Source organism: Saccopteryx leptura, chromosome 6 (assembly GCF_036850995.1).
Source record: "Saccopteryx leptura isolate mSacLep1 chromosome 6, mSacLep1_pri_phased_curated, whole genome shotgun sequence".
NCBI lineage: Eukaryota > Metazoa > Chordata > Mammalia > Chiroptera > Emballonuridae > Saccopteryx > Saccopteryx leptura.
The window spans coordinates 70,578,459-70,598,173 of NC_089508.1; the positions used below are offsets into that span (position 1 = coordinate 70,578,459).

Below are 19,715 nucleotides of genomic sequence, written 5' to 3' on the forward strand. Positions count from 1 at the left end.
TGCTTTCAGCATTGTCTCTGTTTCCTCTGAGTTCCTTTTATTCTGTTTGTTGGCTTGCTTCATGTTGGAGGCTTTCTTCCAAAGCCTATCTTTTAATGTTCTATCATATTTAATAGTCACTAAAAGGCTGATTAGAAACCTTGTAAATGTGCTTCCAGTAGGGACATAGGGTAGCAGGAGAATTTTTGCGGGAGGTCACCAAATGTCAGTGTCTTTTCTCTAGGACAGTTCCTTTTCCTTCGAGGATTTTCCAATATTCCTGATAGGATGTGGAGCGGTAAGGCTGCCAGGGTCCTCTGAGCTGACCAGAGGAAGGAAGTTGGGAATTTCACTGTTGAGATGCAGAATATCCTTTAATCCCCCAATTTTCAATTCTATTCTCCTCCTGCCTTTCTTAATGCTTAGAGTTCCCAAATCTGGACAATCTCTGGTTATTTCTCCAGAGACTCCTACAAAGTTGGAGAGAAATGGTCTCCTCAGCTAGGTAAGAGTGGGCTCTGACGGTCTAACTAATCCTCATAAAGACTTCCAAATAAATTCCTACCTGCCATGTCACTCTGCCTTTTCTGGTACTCAGTGCCTCTAATTCCTAAGCCTTTCCAGAGAGCCGTGAGCCAGAGCCAGCTTGCTTTCCATCTGCACCACTTTTCCCAAGCACTTGGCCCTGCCAGACTTTTCTCCAGTGTGCTAAGTCATGCACTATCCTTCCACTCACTTTCCATCTTCATATCTTGTGGTTTTTGCACTATTTATGTCTCCTTGATTTATCAGAGATGAAACTTGTGCCTTCTTTTCTTGTTTCCCTATTGTTTGGGGAAATCATTTAAGAAAGGATGAATGAATGAGTGATGGAAAAAGAAAGGGTAGATATGTCTTTATTCTGTCATCTTAAAAGCATAGGCACTAAACTTGTGGACCTTGGCCGTAGAGAACAATTTATGAATTTAATCCCAAAGGCAGGGGAAGTAAAGGCAAAAATAAATGAATGGGACTATATCAAACTAAGAAGCTTCTGCACAGCAAAAGAAACTGACAACAAAACAAATAGGCAGCCAACTAAATGAGAGATAATATTTACAAACAATAGCTCTGATAAGGGGTTCATATCCAAAATATGCGAAGAACTCACAAAGTTCAGCAACAGATAAGCAAACAATTCAATTTAAAAATGGGGAGAGGACCTGAACAGACACTTCTCTCAAAAGTTACTCACCTTCACTAGCTATTCAAGAAATGCAAATCAAACTACAATGAGATACTACCTCACACCTGTTAGACTGGCTATTATCAACAAGACAGGTAGTAACAAGTGTTGGAGAGGCTGTGGAAAAAAAGGAACCCTCATTCATTGTTGGTGGGAATGCAAATTAGTACAACCATTATGGAAGAAAGTATGGTGGTTCCTCAGAAAATTAGGAATAGAACTACCGTATGACCCAGAAATCCCTCTACTGGGTATCTACCCCAAAAACTCAAAAACATTGGTACATAAAGACACATCACAGCATTATTCACAGTGGTCAAGACATGGAAACAACCAAAGTGTCCCTCCATAGAGGATTGAATAAAGAAGATGTGGTACATATATACAATAGAATACTACTTAGCCATAAGAAATGATGACATAGTGACATTTATGACAACATGACTGGAACTTGAGAACATTATACAGAGTGAAACAAGTAAATCAGAAAAAGCTAAGAACTATATGATTTCATACATAGGTGGGATATAAAACTGATACTCATGGACATAGATAAAAGTGAAGTGATTACCAGGGGGAAGAGGATGTGGGGGAAGAGGATGTGGGAGAGGAAGATGGGTGTGTGTGAAGGACAAATATAAGGTGACAGAAAATAAATTAACTTTGGGTGATGGGTATACAACATAATCAACAGTTCAAATGCTATAGAAGTGTTTACCTAAAACTGATGTATTCTTATTGATCAATTATCACCCTGTTAAATTTAATTTTCTAAATAAATTTTTTTTAAAAAATAGAAAACTCTAGCCTTTTCCATTTCATAGGTCTTTAACCACACAGTACTCTTCTATCAATTCCATTCTGACTCATAATTTGTCTTCCAGACTTTCTGAGTGACTTAGACATCTTGTTAGACTGGTTTCAAACACAACATTTAGTTATGAATGAATTAACAAGTTCCACCTGGGATAGGTTAAGAAGACTACCATTTTTGCAGTAATTGTCTGTAATTTTATAGGGCATACTGAATGTACATATACTTGGGAAGTTATCAATTGGGAGAGCATTAGTCACCAATCTTGTGGAACTTTCTTTTTATCAGATTGGTAGGTTATTCTCTGTTGGCCTTCCTGTCCCTCCATTCTCACACAGCTCTGCACCCCAGGGACTGATGTCTATAAACAACTCCTTACTCACTGCCCTTCCCACCCACCTCACTCTTTCTCTGCCTCACTGCATTTCTGGTAATATTATTACTCTATAAGTTATAACTCCAGAAGTATAATGGCTTTTAGCTTCACAAGAGAGCCAACACTTCCTAGCTGTGTCCCTTGACCCTGCCCACAAATCTATAAAGTTTCTCTTTATTAAATTTTCTTCAGTTGTATACTGTGTGCTATTTGTTTCCTGACAGGATACTGACTGATACATCAATGAAAAAATAATTTTTCGAACTAGCTTACCTCTGAAGTTCTCTCCTTGAATTCTTATGTTCTATAATTTTTATAAGCAAAGTATACAGTTAACACTTAACTAAAGACCAAACAAATTAGGGCCTTCTGACCAGTCAATATTCTATCTCACTATGGCAGAGAAACTCTCCAAAAATTATGTTTAGCCCTAGAAAAATAAAACATCATCAACACAATTTAGCAGATGAAGTTAAAATATACATATTGGTCCTTTTAGGCAATGAAGTTAGGTAGTTCTGATATAATATTTTGTATTCAATTTTCTTTACTTGAGGTATAGTTGACACACAACAGTATATTATTTTCAGGTATATACCATAATGACTTGATATTTGTATATATTGTGAAATGATCACAACAATAAATCTAGTTAACATCTAAAACCATAGTTACAACATTTATTTTCTTATGAGAACTTTTAAGATTTACTCTCTTAGCAACTTTCAAATAAGCAATACAGTGTTATTAACTATAGATGCCATGCTGTACATTACATCGCATGACATTTATTTTATAAATAGAATGTTGGCCCTGGCCAGTTGGCTCAGCGGTAAAGCACTGGCCCAGCGTGTGGAAGTCCCAGGTTCAATTCCCAGTCAGGGCACACAAGACAAGCGCCCATCTGCTTCTCCACCTTTCCCCCTCTCCATCCTCTCTGTCTCTCTCTTCCCCTCCCACAGGCAAGGCTCCACTGGAGCAAGGTTGGCCCAGGCACTGAGGATGACTCCATGGCCTCCTCCTCAGGCACTAGAATGGCTCTAGCCACAACAGAGCAACGCCTCAGATGGGCAGAGCATCGCCCCCTGGTGGGCAAGCCAGGTAGATCCCGGTCAGGCATATGCAGGGAGTCTGACTGCCTCCCAGCTTCTAACTTCAGAAGAATACAAAATAAATGAATAAATAATAAATGGAATGTTGTACTTTTTGACCACCTTTACTCATTTCACTCACCCCCTCATTCCACCTCTGGCAACCACCAACCTGTTCACTGTATTTTTGAGCTTGGTATTTTGTCCTGTTTTGTTTGTTGTTTTAAGATTTCACATATAAGTGAGATCATATGGTACTTGTTTTCTCTCTCTGACTTACTTTAATTAGCATAGTGCCCTCAAATCCACCCATGTTGTTGTATATGGCAAGATTTCATTCTTTTTTATGGCTGAATAACATTCCAACATATATATGCCACATCTTCTCTACCCATTCATCCACTGATGGGCACAGGTTATTTCCATATCTTGGCTGTTGTAAATAATGCTGCAATAAACATAGGCGTGCATAGATCTTCTTAAATTAATGTCTTCATCTTCTTCAGGTAATACCCCAAATTAGAATTGATGGATTATGATAGTTCTATTTTTAATTCTTTGAGGAATCTCCACAGTGTTTTCCATAGAAACTGCACCAATTTACATTCCCACCACCAGTGCTCAAGGGTTTCCTTTTCTGAACCACAGCCTTGCCAACACTTGTTATTTCGTCTTCCTGATAATAGCAATTTTAACAGGTGTGCGGTGATACCTCATTGTGGTTTGGATTTGCACTTCCCTAATTATTAGGGATATTGAGCATTTTTTCCTGTGTGCCTGCTGACCATTTGTATGTCTTCTTTGAAAAAATGTCTATTCAAGCCCTCTGCTCATTTTTTAATTGGATTGTTTGGGTTTTTGTTATTGAGTTATATAAATTCTTTATACATTTTGGATATTAAACCCATATCAGATATAAGATTTTCTCTCATTTAGTAGGTTGCTTTTTCATGTTGTTGATGGTCTCCTTTGCTATACAGAAGCTTTACAGTTTAATATAGTCTCACTTGTTTATTTTTGTTTTTGTTGCTGTTACTTTTGATGTCAAATCCAAAATAATCATCACCAAAACCATGTGAAGGAACTTAGCACCTATGTTTTCTTCTGGGAGTTTTATGATTTCAGGTCTTACATTTAAGTGGCTAATCCATTTTGAGTTCATTTTTACGGAGGTGTAAGATAGTGGTCCAGCTCTACTCTTCTCCGTACGGCTGTCCAGGTTTCCCAACACCACTTACTAAAGAGACTCTCCTTTCCCCATTGTATGTGTTTGGCTTTTTTGTCATAAACTAATTGATCATATATGTGCAGGTTTATTTCTGGGCTTTCTATTCCATCCCATTGATCTCTGTGTCTGTTTTTTATGCCAAATCATGTGCTATTTTTTAATTTGAAAGCACAGGACAACCAGAAATTTTCCAAAGGTTAAATTTTTCTTTATGTTCTTTTCCTTTAGATATTCACACCATCAAAGGGCCAGAAAAATTTTAAAACAAAAAGTTTCACCAATCTTCCCATTAAAAAAGAAATTAATGCCTGACCTCACCCCACCACAGACAACAGAGTATCTCATTTTTCCAGTCATAGCTAGATTGTATCCACTAAACTTTCCTACTTTATTTTACCTCTCCTAGACCCTTCAACCCATTCCTATTTTAAACTGCTTTTTCTGGTTTTATTTTATTTTTTTTCATGCTAAATCTGATGGGTACTTCTTAGTCCTTGTCTTAACCTCTCGCCAGCCTTTGACTCCACTGCCACTCCTTTCAGACAACGCTATCTTCCTTATCTTTGCTGTTGCCTCGCCTTTCTGGTTCTCCTCCTCCCCATCTGATGCTCCCGGTCTCTTCAGTGGGCATCTCTTCATCTGCCCAGCCCTCAGATGTTTATACCACTCAGAACTCTGCCATACTCACTTTCACCTCTCTGCTTACACTCCTCCACTGGATATTCTCCACTCCTATGGCTTCAAAATTTAGTTACAGACTCATGACTCTCAAACAGATCATCTCAAGCCCCAGGTCTCCCTTCAGAGATACTGTTTGTAACTAAATATTAAATAATTTCACCAGTATGTCCACAGATTTCTCATACTCAACTTTTCTGCTTCCCTCAACATCTATTTTTTTCATCTCTATTATTTATTCCAATGACTCACACCAAGCCAGAGACCTGGGTTTAATTCCTGTCCCCTGTCCTCACACTCAATCAATAATCAAGTCCTATTGGTTCTTATATGGACCTGAGATTTGTCATTCAATTCTCTCCATTTTCACTGCTCCTTTCCTAAAACAAATCATCTTTCTACTGCTAATACTGTTACCTTCAAATTTTGACATTATAATAGAACCAGGATCATCTTACTAACATATGATTATGTTATCCTCTTCCTAGAAGTTTGCACAGTTTCACACTGCTGTCAGGATAAAGCCCAAATTCTCATGGTGGTTTACAAGCATCTGGTCTTCTACCTTGTCATGCAAATTACTATGTGTCCCAGCCAAATTAAGTCTATTTTAGATTCTCCAATAAGCCATGATCACTCTTACTCTAGACATTTCCACATGATGTTCCTTTCACCTATCCCATATTATCCGAGTTATCATCCTGTCAGTATTTCTTGACTAACATTTACAAATCCTGTGTCTCAGTTTAGCAGACCTGTGCTCTCTAAATCTAGGTTAGATCTGTTGCCACAGCACACTATCCATTTATCACACTCTGTAAAGCCAGTAGCCACGGCCACCATAACAGCCACCTGGCTCATGCAGGTTCGCATTAGATTCGGACAGTCAGTAATGAAACAACGGAGCCAATAACTGGTGGGCCATTAACTTTAATTCTAGCTTGCATCTGGCAGGTGAGTAAAAACACACACTGGGCTCCAAAACCCACTCATTCAGTGCTCACAAAGCTACTGATTTATCCGAGTTTTCTAGAATCAAAGGTTTCTAGCTCACTAGCCTTATTCACCTCTGTTTCCCATCTCCTTCTCTCTGCACAAACTCTGCACAAACTGGCTTCTCCTTCAGTATTCTGCTATCTTGGCTGCTTCTCCTGGCCTCCTTCATGTGGCCTTTTGCTGCTCTCCTTTCTCTGCTCTCTCCTCTAATGTTAATCTCAGGAACTGAGAGAGAGCAAGCTCCCGGTCTGTCCCATTTTATAGTGTAGAAATCAAAACCTTTAATCCAATATACAAACAAGGAAGTCTCTGATACAAAGTCACTTATCTGAGGCATAATGGGATTCCTCATGAGAGTGCACAACCCCACATCAAAAAGGGTGGGAAAGGCTTAGTCTTAAAACTAAGCCTTAGGCTATAAGAATCCTGCCTGCTTACAGCCTGTCCCCCAAATCCAATGCAAACTATAAGCGAACAAACATATATATTGTTACTTACAAACTTATTTGACCAACACGCTCTATTCTAGTTGCTATTTACTTGTGTCTATTCCCTTTTTTGATCACAAGCACTATAAGGACAATGGTGGGATTCTCTGCCCTAATGACCGTTTTAAGTAGTATAAAAAAACTGATATACCAAAAAGTAATTTATAATTTCATGCATCTAATACTTAAATAAGAATAAAAAAGGTACACAAAACTAGATTATAAGAGTTTTAAAATATTAGTGAACAAATATTACTACCTGACAGAAACAATACAACCATTATTTAAGATATTTCCATATTGCTTCTTGGTGTCCTCACAATTTTTTTCACCTATGGATGGAATGAACACTACAGGCACTTAGAATACACTGTTGCACAGATGAACATTAAAAAAGAGTAAAAAATGCAAATTGTGATTTCCACATTGGGCGGTTGCCCAGGTGCCCACCTTAGAGAGAACCCTGATGACAGGTGCCATTTTAACAACCGGTTCACTGAACTAAAAAATTAGGTATTAATTCTGCTGAACTGGTATGAACTGGCTGAATCCCCCCACTGTGTAAGGGGTAAAACTAGTATATTTGCTAGTATATTTCCAATGCCTTGAACACTACCTGGCACACAGTAGCCACTAAATAAATAATAGTTACATGATGAACAAATTTTATATATGGAATTTCATTCCCTTACTTTCTCTCCTCTCAAATAAATAATTACCAGTACTATATATCATCCTTCCCTCCAAATAAGCCATTGCTTACAAAGAACTAATTAATACACAGTTATATATGATGGCTAAGGGAAATTCTATCTGAGGCTTTGCTTTCTCCTTCATTTCTCTCTTTTCTCTTACATATAAAATTTTAAAACTGGAAGTTTACACAGGCTTACAAAAAACCAAGCATGTATATGTCTTTTCTCTTGATCTTCTGATGCTCTGTGTTCCCAAACCATTTATAAATTTGGTAGAATACATACATGGGATAAAAAGAACCTAGGATAACATTTCATTTGGACCAGAACTCAAAGCATTAATTAACGCTGAGCACACCTGCTCTTAACTGCAAACTCAGAGATTTATGTGAACTTGTGAAGTTAAGGCTTTCTGACCTCCTGTACAATTTATGTTTCCGTTAAATAAGCATTTCCTCTTTGTAATGCAATATTAAGAAGAAGAAAAAAAAGACAAAGTAGTTTATTTCAGTGACTAACCTGCTGGCATAAACAGATATGCTGTTCAGTTCCTTTATTGCCTGGTTTTTACCCACTGCTTGTCAAATATTTAATTTAAAGTTTTGGGTGAAAATAAGCAGGACCAACCATGAGTCCTAGAATTTCTTGTTCTAAGCTTGTTAATGAGGTGACCTAAAAAATATCCATGCATTCAAACTCACACTTATTAAAGTGCACTTCGGTTAAGAGCATTTTAATATAGTCATTCACAGATCTACTCACTGTTTGGAAGGTGTCAGCTACCCTGGAGTGGTTTATCACAAGCAGGACTTGTTAAATTGCAATACATACATGTACAGTCCTTTAAGTAAGAGACGAAGTTTTTCATTCAAAAGGAGGCATTCTAATTTTGAGATTCTGATGCTACTGTCTTTAGAGGAAGAGGTTTCTGTGAGGCTAACACATTCAGGATGGTTACCTTGGATAGGTTCATTCCGAGAACTGTGAGCGTCACCAGGCCTGCACAGCAGACCAAAGCACTGGAGCTGGAGAGGCCAGAGCTGGGTGGGATGGTCCCATCCACCAAGCAATTCATCCCAGTCAGCTTACTAAGACCAAAGTGTTCCTAAGAATAGAAGAAAAGACAGCACTAGCAACTTTGCTGTTGGAGTCAAGGAGTAGCAAAGTGTTCTTTTATTCCCCAAGGAGAAAAAGACTATCAACGGACTTATTATGCTATTTATAGAAGCTACTTGTGCAATTCAGTTCAGTTGAGTCTGTGACATTTCATGTAAGGGTATGGTAATAAGATTACTATACTCTTTACTTTGTTCCACAAAAAGCTACTGATCCATCTCATAAAATTGCCCTAAATTATCTTTTTCTTGAATATTAATTGATTTAAACAGATATGAAAAAAATATTAAAGAGTTATAATTAAACTTCTCAAGTAGCAAGAAAAGAAATACACAATTATTAGCAAGACAGGTTAAATCGCTATGTAGCACATCAAAACCCTCTGTGATTGTAAAAGTCTAACACCAGGCAGTAGCTTATTTTTATGGAGTGTCCTTGGTGCTCTGAAAAAAAAGCACTCCAAACTTCCCCATTTCTGTTTTACTTATGGGAAAAAAGACCTAGGCACCAAAAGATTAAGAGACTTTCCCAAGATCATCTGTAGGGAATGAGGAGTGGGACCCAGGTCTCTGATTTCTAGTTGAGAACTTCCCCATTGCAATCAGAAGCCTGGGCCAGCACACTGTCACTGTGATTTAATGTAAGTCAGCTATATGAGGAAATCCAGATTTTTACTAGAGTTTGTAGATACAATTTAGCCATATGGTAACTTTCAAGACAGCCAAATTAGCATTCAGCCACAAATAAGAATGCAGACTCTAAACAAAGCAGAGAAACTTTATTTCTCCAAATAAGAGAGCCCAAAGAAACAATCAGACTGATCTAAAGATGGAAAGCTCTAGGATACATAGATGAATACGTAGGATAATATTTAGGATAATATCATCTCATATGATTTTTGTGCTCTAAGATTAAAAATAAATTCAATGCCACTTCTTCATCAAGAAAAGTACCGTTGTGTTTACAAATTATTCAAATGGCTCAAGACCAAAGTACAAAATACTATTATATTACATAATTATGCATTTTATCATACATATTGTTCTAGGGGGAATTGCAATAAACTAGTTAAAAAAACCAAAGTAACAACAAAACTCTACAAATAAAAGACTGGGTTTTTTTCCTTTTTTTTTTTTTTTTTTTCCTTTTTTCCTAAACTGGCAAAATTAATGCAGCATGAAAGAAGAAATTCAGTTGGATGTACTTCCCTTCTTGATTTCAAGTCATCTAAAAATTTCCTTTCCAGAAATACAAGCAATTTATAAACTGAAACACTGTTGCTGCCAGTGCCCTTTCATACAGAACATCAAGACAGCTTGTTTTTAAAAATCCTTGTTAAATGCTATTTAACCATAAACTGATTCACAGGGTGTTGTGAATGTGAATCATACTTACAAACTTATCATGCAATGTTTAAATTAAAATGTACAACAGATTCAAAAATGCAAATGGGTTTTGCCAAATTCTGTAAAAGCTCTATCCCAAAAGGAAAACATGTTCGATTTAATATAAACAGATTATTCTCAGGAACTTTCTAGTATTTGAATTTGAAGGTTTCTGAACAGGCTAACTTTAAATTACTTTTCTGCCAAAAATTCATTTGCACATGAGTTATCACACCAAAAAGGAAGGCTTTAAGACATGAAATTCTCAAAAGCAATACAAAGCAACATGCGTTCTTTGGGTCACTTTACTTATGGGCTACAAAAGGTTTATTGTTATAAGGAAGATCAAATTTCATTTGCCAGGTAAATGCTTCCAAATACTGTAATTCCTCCTAACACATATGACAAGCCAATTCATCTGAAGATTTAAAACCAGCAAATAACTTTTCTCATAAGTTATTACCATGTGTCTGGGGGAAGGAAGGAGAGAAGGAGAAAGGGAAGGAGGAAGGGAGGGACTTCAAGACTAGAATCACCATATTAGAGCAGTGGTCCCCAACCTTTTTTGGGCCACAGACTGGTTTAATGTCAGAAAATATTTTCACAGACCGGCCTTTAGGGTGGGACGGATAAATGTATCACGTGACCGAGACAAGCATCAAGAGTGAGTCTTAGATGGATGTAACAGAGGGAATCTGGCCATTTTTTAAAAATAAAACATCGTTCAGCCTGACCTGTGGTGACGCAGTGGGATAAAGCGTCGACCTGGAACACTGAGGTTGCTGGTTTAAAACCCTGGGCTTGCCTGGTCAAGGCACATATGGGAGTTGATGCTTCCTGCTCCTCCCCCCTTCTCTCTCTCTCTCTCTCTCTCTCCTCTCTCTTTAAAAATCAATCAATAAAAAAAAAGTAGTTACATTCCAATTATATTTAAAAAAAAAAAACATCGTTCAGACTTAAATATAAATAAAACGGAAATAATGTAAGTTCTTTCTCTGCGGACCAGTATCAAATGGCCCACGGACTGATACCGGTCCGTGGCCTGGGGGTTGGGGACCACTGTATTAGAGTACAAGACAACACATCAAAAATAAATGTGACGTATTTCTGTAACAGGTCACTGAGTCCTAGGCTACTCATGACGAAGTATCATATAGGACTACCAGACAGTAAGGAACACAAGCTGTCTAAAACATGGATTTTAATAAACAAATTAAATTGATTTAGCAAATCAATTTTCTGTTTGTCTTTAATACCTTTTTTTAATTAGAGGAGTAGAAATATTTTCTTTTCTTGTCTTTGTACATGACCTTAGAAATGTTTAAGGTATTTATTCAAAGTTTCTAAGAAAATACTTATTCTAGTAAATTTTACTACATCTTTTTTTTTAACTCCATCTGAAGTAGTAATAATATTAGTTACCACTTATTGAATGCCCACTATTATGTAATTCTTACAACAACCCTTTTTTGGGATGGCAATAACATGATTTTATAGATCGCGTATCCGAGACTAAAGAGTTTAAATAGCCCTGGCCGGTTGGCTCAGCGGTAGAGCGTCGGCCTAGCGTGCGGAGGACCCAGGTTCGATTCCCGGCCAGGGCACACAGGAGAAGCGCCCATTTGCTTCTCCACCCTCCGCCACGCTTTCCTCTCTGTCTCTCTCTTCCCCTCCCGCAGCCAAGGCTCCATTGGAGCAAAGATGGCCCGGGCGCTGGGGATGGCTCTGTGGCCTCTGCCTTAGGCGCTAGAGTGGCTCTGGTCGCAACATGGCGACGCCCAGGATGGGCAGAACATCGCCCCCTGGTGGGCAGAGCGTCGCCCCTGGTGGGCGTGCCGGGTGGATCCCGGTCGGGCTCATGCAGGAGTCTGTCTGACTGTCTCTCCCTGTTTCCAGCTTCAGAAAAATGAAAAAAAAAAAAAAAAAAAGAGTTTAAATAAATAATGCTGGGTAGAACCCAGATTCAAACCCTGGGCTGTTCAACTATAAATACTATTACAGTGCACACCTCTATATGCCTAGGACAAAATATGAATAATATTACTAGAATGTATCCTTCAAAAGAAAATTTGAAAAAAATTTAAAAACCAGAAAGATGTCAGATGCACCTAACTTATGAACAGCCACTATTGCTCCCTCTGAACATCACCTAGAAAAAATCATACCTACCCCATCCCCTGAAATACATAAATTAGCAAAACAGAACAGAAACAACAGTTAGAATTGAAAGGAGACAAAATATAGAGTAAATAAAATAAATCTTGATATAATAAACATCATAATCTCAAATGCTAGTGGGTGCCTTAAAAACAAATTTACCTGAATTCCTTTAAATCCACATAGGAAATAGTTGTGCCATAGGGGCTTGGTTTTGTCAATCTGAATGTTATCAGCACTAGTAGTGAAGTCCCTGCAAAAACAAAAGACACCATAAATTTAAGACTAGAAACCTCGGGCTACAAAATCAATGGCTGACTGCTGCCATCTTGTGCCAAAGAGGTGATCCTGACATTTTATTTCCCATTTACTTTCAATATATGCATTTCACAGTCTTCCCAAAAACAACAAACATCTCCAGCTGCTAAAAGTTAAGAGAAGTTATAGTGACCTTACTAACTAAACCACTTCCAACTGACCCTTTTTATTTCCTGAAACAGAGAGGAACCAATATATTTATTTTTTTTTTTATTTTTATTTTTTACAGGGACAGAGAAAGAGTCAGATAGAGGGATAGATAGGGACAGACAGACAGGAACGGAGAGAGATGAGAAGCATCAATCATCAGTTTTTCGTTGTGACACCGTAGTTGTTCATTGATTGCTTTCTCATATGTGCCATGACCGCGGGCCTTCAGCAGACTGAGTAACCCCCCCGCTCGAGCCAATAACCTTGGGTCCATGCTAGTGAGCTTTTTTGTTCAAGCCAGATGAGCCCATGCTCAAGCTGGCTATCCTGGGGTCTCGAACCTGGATCCTTCTGCATCCCAGTCCGATGCTCTATCCACTGCGTCACCGCCTGGTCAGGCAGGAACCAATATATTTTAGCATAATCTACACCCCTTTTTATTTCATGATGGTCCTTGTTAAGCTAGTGTAAACTTTCTGCTTTGGACCTGCTGTTTGGCATACCTCTAACTGGAGCAGAAGTGCTCAAAGCCATCTTGCCCCACATTCTCTGCCACCCTTCCAATTTTACCAGATGTACAATTTAAGAGAAAAAGGAATACATAAAATAAATAATGATGCTAATGGATCATAACTCATGGAATAAAATGAGATGCCCTGAATCTATGCTAATCTCTTTTTTCTTTTTTTTAGAGAGAGAGCAGAAGTGGGAACAGACAGGAAGGGAGAGAGATGAGAAGCATCAACTCATAGTTGCAGTACTTAGTTGTTCACTGATTGCTTTCTTATATGTGCCTCGACCAAGGGGCTCCAGCCAAGTCAGTGACCCCTTGTTCAAGCCAGCAACCTTGGGCTCAAGCCAGCAACCTTGAGCTTCAAGCCAGCAAACTGGGGCTCAAGCTGGTGTGTCCGTATTCAAACCAGATGAACCCGCGCTCAAGCTGGTGACTTCGCGGTTTCCAACCTGGGTCCCCAGTGTCCCTGACTGATGCTCTATCCACTGTGCCACCACCTGGTCAGGCCTGTATAATTAACAAATGAACAAAAAGCTACATGAAAGAGAAGGGAAAGCTCTTCCTTAGTGTAAAATGCCAACAAATAGATGTAGAAAAATGATGGAAATTAAAAAAAAAATAACTATTTGGCAAACCCCTCAATAACTGTTTCAGGAAATAATCATCAATGCATGTTAAAATTAATAAGTAAAAAGTTGATAAGAAATAAGATATGTATATACACTTCAAGCACTTCCCCACCAGATAATTATTACAAGGGGAAAAAACTGTAACCTTATGGTAAATAAATCTGCCAGGCATCAGCTTAACCAAATAATCAAAATTAGCATCACTAGTAAAGGGACATCATGTGCTTCCTTGATATAATGCAGGGGTCCCCAAACTTTTTACACAGGGGGCCAGTTCACTGTCCCTCAGACCATTGGAGGGCCAGACTATAAAAAAAACTATGAACAAATCCCTATGCACACTGCACAGATCTTATTTTAAAGTAAAAAAAAACAAAATGGGAACAAATACAATATTTAAAATAAAGAACAAGTAAATTTAAATCAACCAACTAACTGACCAGTATTTCAATGGGAACTATGCTCCTCTCACTGACCACCAATGAAAGAGATGCCCCTTCCGGAAGTGCGTCGGGGGCCGGATAAATGGCCTCAGGGGGCCACATGTGGCCCACGGGCCGTAGTTTGGGGACCCCTGATATAATGCATGAGGACACGCCAGCTAATGTGTGGGAATTCTTTGTACTATTTTTGTGACTTCTTTGTAAGTTGAAAATTATTTCACAATGAAAACTAGATAGGCTTCTAAATCAGCCAAAGGACAAAATAAAATGAAAGAGGGAGTAAGGATTAACTTAAAAGTGAGAAAATAGCCTGGCCTGTGGTGGCACAGTAGATAGAGTGCAGACTTAGAACACTAAGGCTGCTGGTTTGAAACCCTGGGCTGGCCCGGTCAAGGCACATACAACAAGCAAGCAATGAACAAACAAAGTGAAGAAACTATGAGCTGATACTTCTCACTCCACCACCACCCCCCCTCCCCGTCTGTAAAATCAATAAATATAAATAAATAATAGAAATAAGAAAATAAGCAACATTCCCCATACTGAGTGCTCATCACATAATTTACTAAATACCTACTATATGCCACTCACATTAGAAGATGCCTTGTATGTATTTTCATCATTCAATAACATGAATACATCACCTCCTAAGGAAAATATTTAAAGACCACTTAAGGTAGAAAGATATTCTGAGGAATATAAAGGCAAAAAGAAACGGCTTATCTGTGAAGCATTTGTAATCTAGCCAAGACAACATGAACACAAGTAATCACACATCACTGCCATGTGATGGTATGTAATATGGGGTGGGATACGAGGCCAAGAGGGCATCATTTCTACAGCAAGCGTAATGGGTTGGACAGAGAAGGTCTTCTGGAGATTCAGAGAGGTATGGTGACAATAAGGACACACACAGTCTGACTCCAGATCATAAGCTCTTTATGGGCACCTACAGATGTTAAAATATATTGGGAGAGTGATGTCAGCGTCATAGTAGAGTAAGATGCTCCCTTTGTCTCTCCCCTTCAATCTGCAACTAGTGGGACATCAATAACTCAAGAAAGATTCCTCTGCTCAAGACACTAGGATGCCTGAGAGAGCCACACATCTGTACATCTGAAGGTGGTGGGCTGGAATGTATAGGAGCAACAAGTATGTTTCTCCTGACCTTGGCTCCCCGGGGTGGCAGCTGAGTCCGCAGCCCTAGGAGCACAGGAGCAGCGGTGGAGACCAAGGCGCAACTCCAGCACTCCCACCCTGGGAGAGAGGGATACAAGAAAAGGCCAGCAGTGGCCTAGCACCAAGGACTCTGGCGCCCTCCCCTGGCCGCAGTGGTGCTGAACCACCAGAGAGCACAGCAGCAGCGGAGGCAGCACAGGAGTCTCTGACCTCCTGACTAAAAAATGTAAACAGCCACCAGGCAGCAGTGGCACCAAGGTTCTAGACCCAACCCTGCCATCTCCCCACAAGGAATTGCCCGCGATTCAATCGACCCTAGAAGCAACGGGGCACTCACTATCCCTGTGACCCTGGCAACAACACGCACAACCACGGCAAAACCAGCGACGACAGCAAGTGACTCCAGAGGCACAAGCAGCAATGAAGAGGACACCTGGGACACCTCTGGCAGAGGCAGCGGGAGGGGGGAAATGGCTCTCAAATACAGACAGCTCAGGTCAGAGAAACCAAAAACTTGTGCTATAGCACCACCTCCTGGGGAGAAAATAAAAGGCCTCTAATTACCAACCTGCTGGATTGTTCAAACAAAGCTGTACCTAAGTAAGAAAAGTGTTCCATACTTCAAATGTACTGGCAGAGGAACAACCCACCAAGCACCAAGAATCATCATGCTAAGCAGATAGCACAAAAAGAAAATGAGAATTTTATTCCTAAGCTCCTTGAATTGCCTTTCTGAATTTTCTTTCATGTCATTGACTTTCTTCATGGCATCTATTTTGAATTCATTTAGCTCACAAACCTTCCGTGACTTTGAGTTTGGTTTCTAGAAAAGATGCTTGGTATGATTTGTCTTCTTAAATTTATTCAGATTTGTTTTGTGTCCCAACATATGGTCTATCCTTGAAAATGTTCCATGGGTACTTAGAATGTATATTCTGTTGCTTTTGGATGGAATGCTCTATCTATATCAATAAAGTGTATGCGGTCTAATGTGTCATTTAAGGCCAGTATTTCCTTGTTGACTTTATGTCTGAAGGATCTATCCAAGGGTGTAAGTGGGGTGCTAAAATCTGTTATTGCGTTGCTATCAGTTTCTCCCTCTAAGTCTGTTCATAATAGATGCTTTATATATTTTAGTGCTCCTGAGTTGGGTGTGTATGTATTAATAAATGTTAGGTCTTCTTGATGTCCCCTTTATCATCATATAATGCCCATCTCTGTCTCTTGTTACCTCTTTTGGCTTGAAGTCTATTTTGACCTAAGTACGGCTGCACCTGCTTTCTTTCAGATGCCATTTGTTTAGAGTATCACTTTCCATCCATGTCTTGGCTCTCTGCCTAGCCTTTCTGTAAGGTTCAAAAACAGGCACTCATCTTCCCAACCTTTGCTCCTGCATGACATCACCTATCTGCTGTCTCCATTCTTATACCGATGTTGTAGAATGCTAAGAAAAAAGTCCTCAAAATGAACAGATGTGACTCACTTCCCACTTACACATTTTATTCATTCATTCACCTGTTCATCCAACAAACATTTGCCCAGTACCTACCCTGTTTCTGTCAGGCACAAGGCTAGACCATTTACAATAACAATAGGATCAAAATATAAATACTCAGAGAAAACTTTAACAAGAGATGTACAAAACATGCACTTTCAAAATAACAAAATACTTCTGAGAGAAATTAAAGACCCAAATAAATGGAGAGATATACTGTGTCAATGTATTAGAAGAATAGATACTGTTAATATGTCAGTTCTTCCCAAATTGATCTATATATTCAGCACTACCTCAATAAAAATCCCCACATGCTTCATCATAGAAATTGAATAGCTGATTCTAAAATTAATGAGAAAATGCAAGAAATCTAGAATAGCCAAAACAAAATTTTTCCCTGAACTCTATTTTTTAATCAAATTTATTGGGGTGACATTAGTTAATAGGATCATTTTGGTTTCAAGTGTACATTTCTATGATACACAATCTGTATATTGCATTATGTGCCCACCATCCAAAGTCAAACCATTCCAGTCCTGGCCATGTTGTCACAAATGGCCTGGCGTGCGGGGGACCCGGGTTCGATTCCCGGCCAGGGCACATAGGAGGGGCGCCCATTTGCTTCTCCACCCCCCACCCCCTCCTTCCTCTCTGTCTCTCTCTTCCCCTCCTGCAGCCAAGGCTCCATTGGAGCAAGGATGGCCCGGGCGCTGGGGACGGCTCCTTGGCCTCTGCCCCAGGCGCTAGAGTGGCTCTGGTCACCGCAAAGCGACGCCCCGGAGGGGCAGAGCATCGCCCCCTGGTGGGCAGAGCGTCACCCCTGGTGGGCGTGCCGGGTGGATCCCGGTCAGGCGCATGCAGGAGTCTGTCTGACTGTCTCTCCCTGTTTCCAGCTTCAGAAAAATACAAAAAAAAAAACAAAAAAACATTCCATCACCATGTTTTTGGCCGCCTCTACCCTCACCACCATATCCTGGCCCCTTTCCTTCTGGTAAGCACCATACTGTTATCTGTGTCTATGAGTTTCAGTTTTATATCTCACATATGAATAAAATCATATGGTTCTTAGCTTTTTCTGACTCACTTATTTCATTTAGCATAATATTCTCAAGGTCTATTCATGTTGTCACAAATGGCAGTATTTCATCTTTTCTCATTGCTGAGTAGTATTCGTGTGTGTGTGTGTGTCCAGTTCTCTTATTGAAGGACACTTTAGTTGTCACCATGTCTCTATGTCTTGGGCACCGTTGAATAATGCTGCAATGAACACAGGGGTGAATTTGTCTTTGCGAATAAATATTTTTTAGTTTTCCAAGTAGAAATCCAGGAGGATTGCTGGATCGTATGGTAACTTTATTCTTAATACTTTGAGGAACCACCAGACTGTTTTCCATAGTGATTATACCAGTTGACATTCCCACCAGCAGTGAATGAGGGTTCCCTTTTCTTCACAACCTCTCCAACATTTGTTATTACCTGTCTTGTTGATAACAGCCAATCCAACAGGTGTGAGGTGATATCTCATTGTAGTTTTGATATACATTTCCCTAACAGCTAGTGAGGCTGAGCATCTTTTCATATACTGTATATGTTGGCCATTTGTACATCTTCTTCAGAGAGGTGTCTGTTCAGCTCCTCTGCCCATTTTTTAATTCAATTGTTTGTTTGGTGTTGAGTTTTATGAGGTCTTTGTATTTTTTGGCTATTAACCCTTTGTCAGAGCTATTGTTTCAAAAATCTCCCATTTGGTTGTCTACCATTCTGTTTTGTTGTCAAGTTTTTTTGTTTTTGTTTTGTTTTGCTGTGTAGAAGCTTTTTAGTTTAATATGGTCCCATTCATTTATTTTTGCCTTTACTTCCTTTGCCTTTGGGGTCAAATTCATAAAATGTTCTCTTTGGCCAAAATCCATAAATTCAGTATCTATGTTTTCTTCTACGTAATTTATTGTTTCAGATCTTATATTTAAGTTTTTGGTCCATTTTGAATTATTTTTTGTACATGGGGAAAAACTATAATCTAGTTTCTTTCTTTTGTATGTGGCTTTCCAATTTTCCAAGCACTATTTATTGAAGAGGCTTTCTTTTCTTCTTACATGTATTTGACTCCATTGTCAAAAATTATTTGCCCATATACATGTGGTTTTATTTCTGGGTTTTCAATTCTTTTCCATTGGTCTGTGTGTCCGTTTTCCTACCAATACCATTCTGATTTGATTATCGCAGCTTTGTAATATAACTGAAAGTCAGGTAGTGTGATAGTCTGGCTTCATTCTTTTCCCTCAGGATTGCTTTGTCTATTCAGGGTCTTTTGTGATTCCATCCAAATCTGATTTTTTTTTTCCTTCAATTTCTTTTAAAAAACACCATTGAAATTTTGATGGAGTTTGCATTAAATCTGTATATTACATTGAGTAATATGGTCATTTTCACTATGTTGATTCTTCCAGTCCATGAACACAGTATATCTTTCCATTTCATTGTCTTTTTCCATCTATTTTATAATGCTTTGTAGTTTTCAGTACATAGGTCCTTCACATTCCTTGCTAAGTTTATTCCTAGGTATTTAATTTTATTTTGTTCCAAATGCAAAAGGGATTGTGCTTTTTTTTCTTTTCACTTCTTTTTCTGAAGTTTCATAGTTAGTATATAGGAAAGCAGTGGATTTTTGTACATTGATTTTGTATCTTACAACCTTACTGTATTTGTTTATTGTTTCTAATAGCTTTTGGTGGTCTTTAGGATGTTCTATATACAGAATC

At 38.9% G+C, this 19,715-nt stretch overlaps 1 protein-coding gene across 3 annotated transcripts in view; it reads right to left on the reverse strand.

Moving 5' to 3' along the window:
- Window positions 1-19,715, reverse strand: part of GALK2 (galactokinase 2) — a 159,411-nt gene that overhangs the window by 107,078 nt on the left and 32,618 nt on the right. For all 3 annotated transcript variants that reach the window (XM_066388330.1, XM_066388331.1, XM_066388329.1), the window contains 2 exons: window positions 12,391-12,481; window positions 8,529-8,675 (listed from right to left, as the gene is read on the reverse strand). In XM_066388330.1, the coding sequence (XP_066244427.1) occupies window positions 8,529-8,675; window positions 12,391-12,481 (238 nt within the window). The remainder of the gene's footprint in view (window positions 1-8,528; window positions 8,676-12,390; window positions 12,482-19,715) is intronic.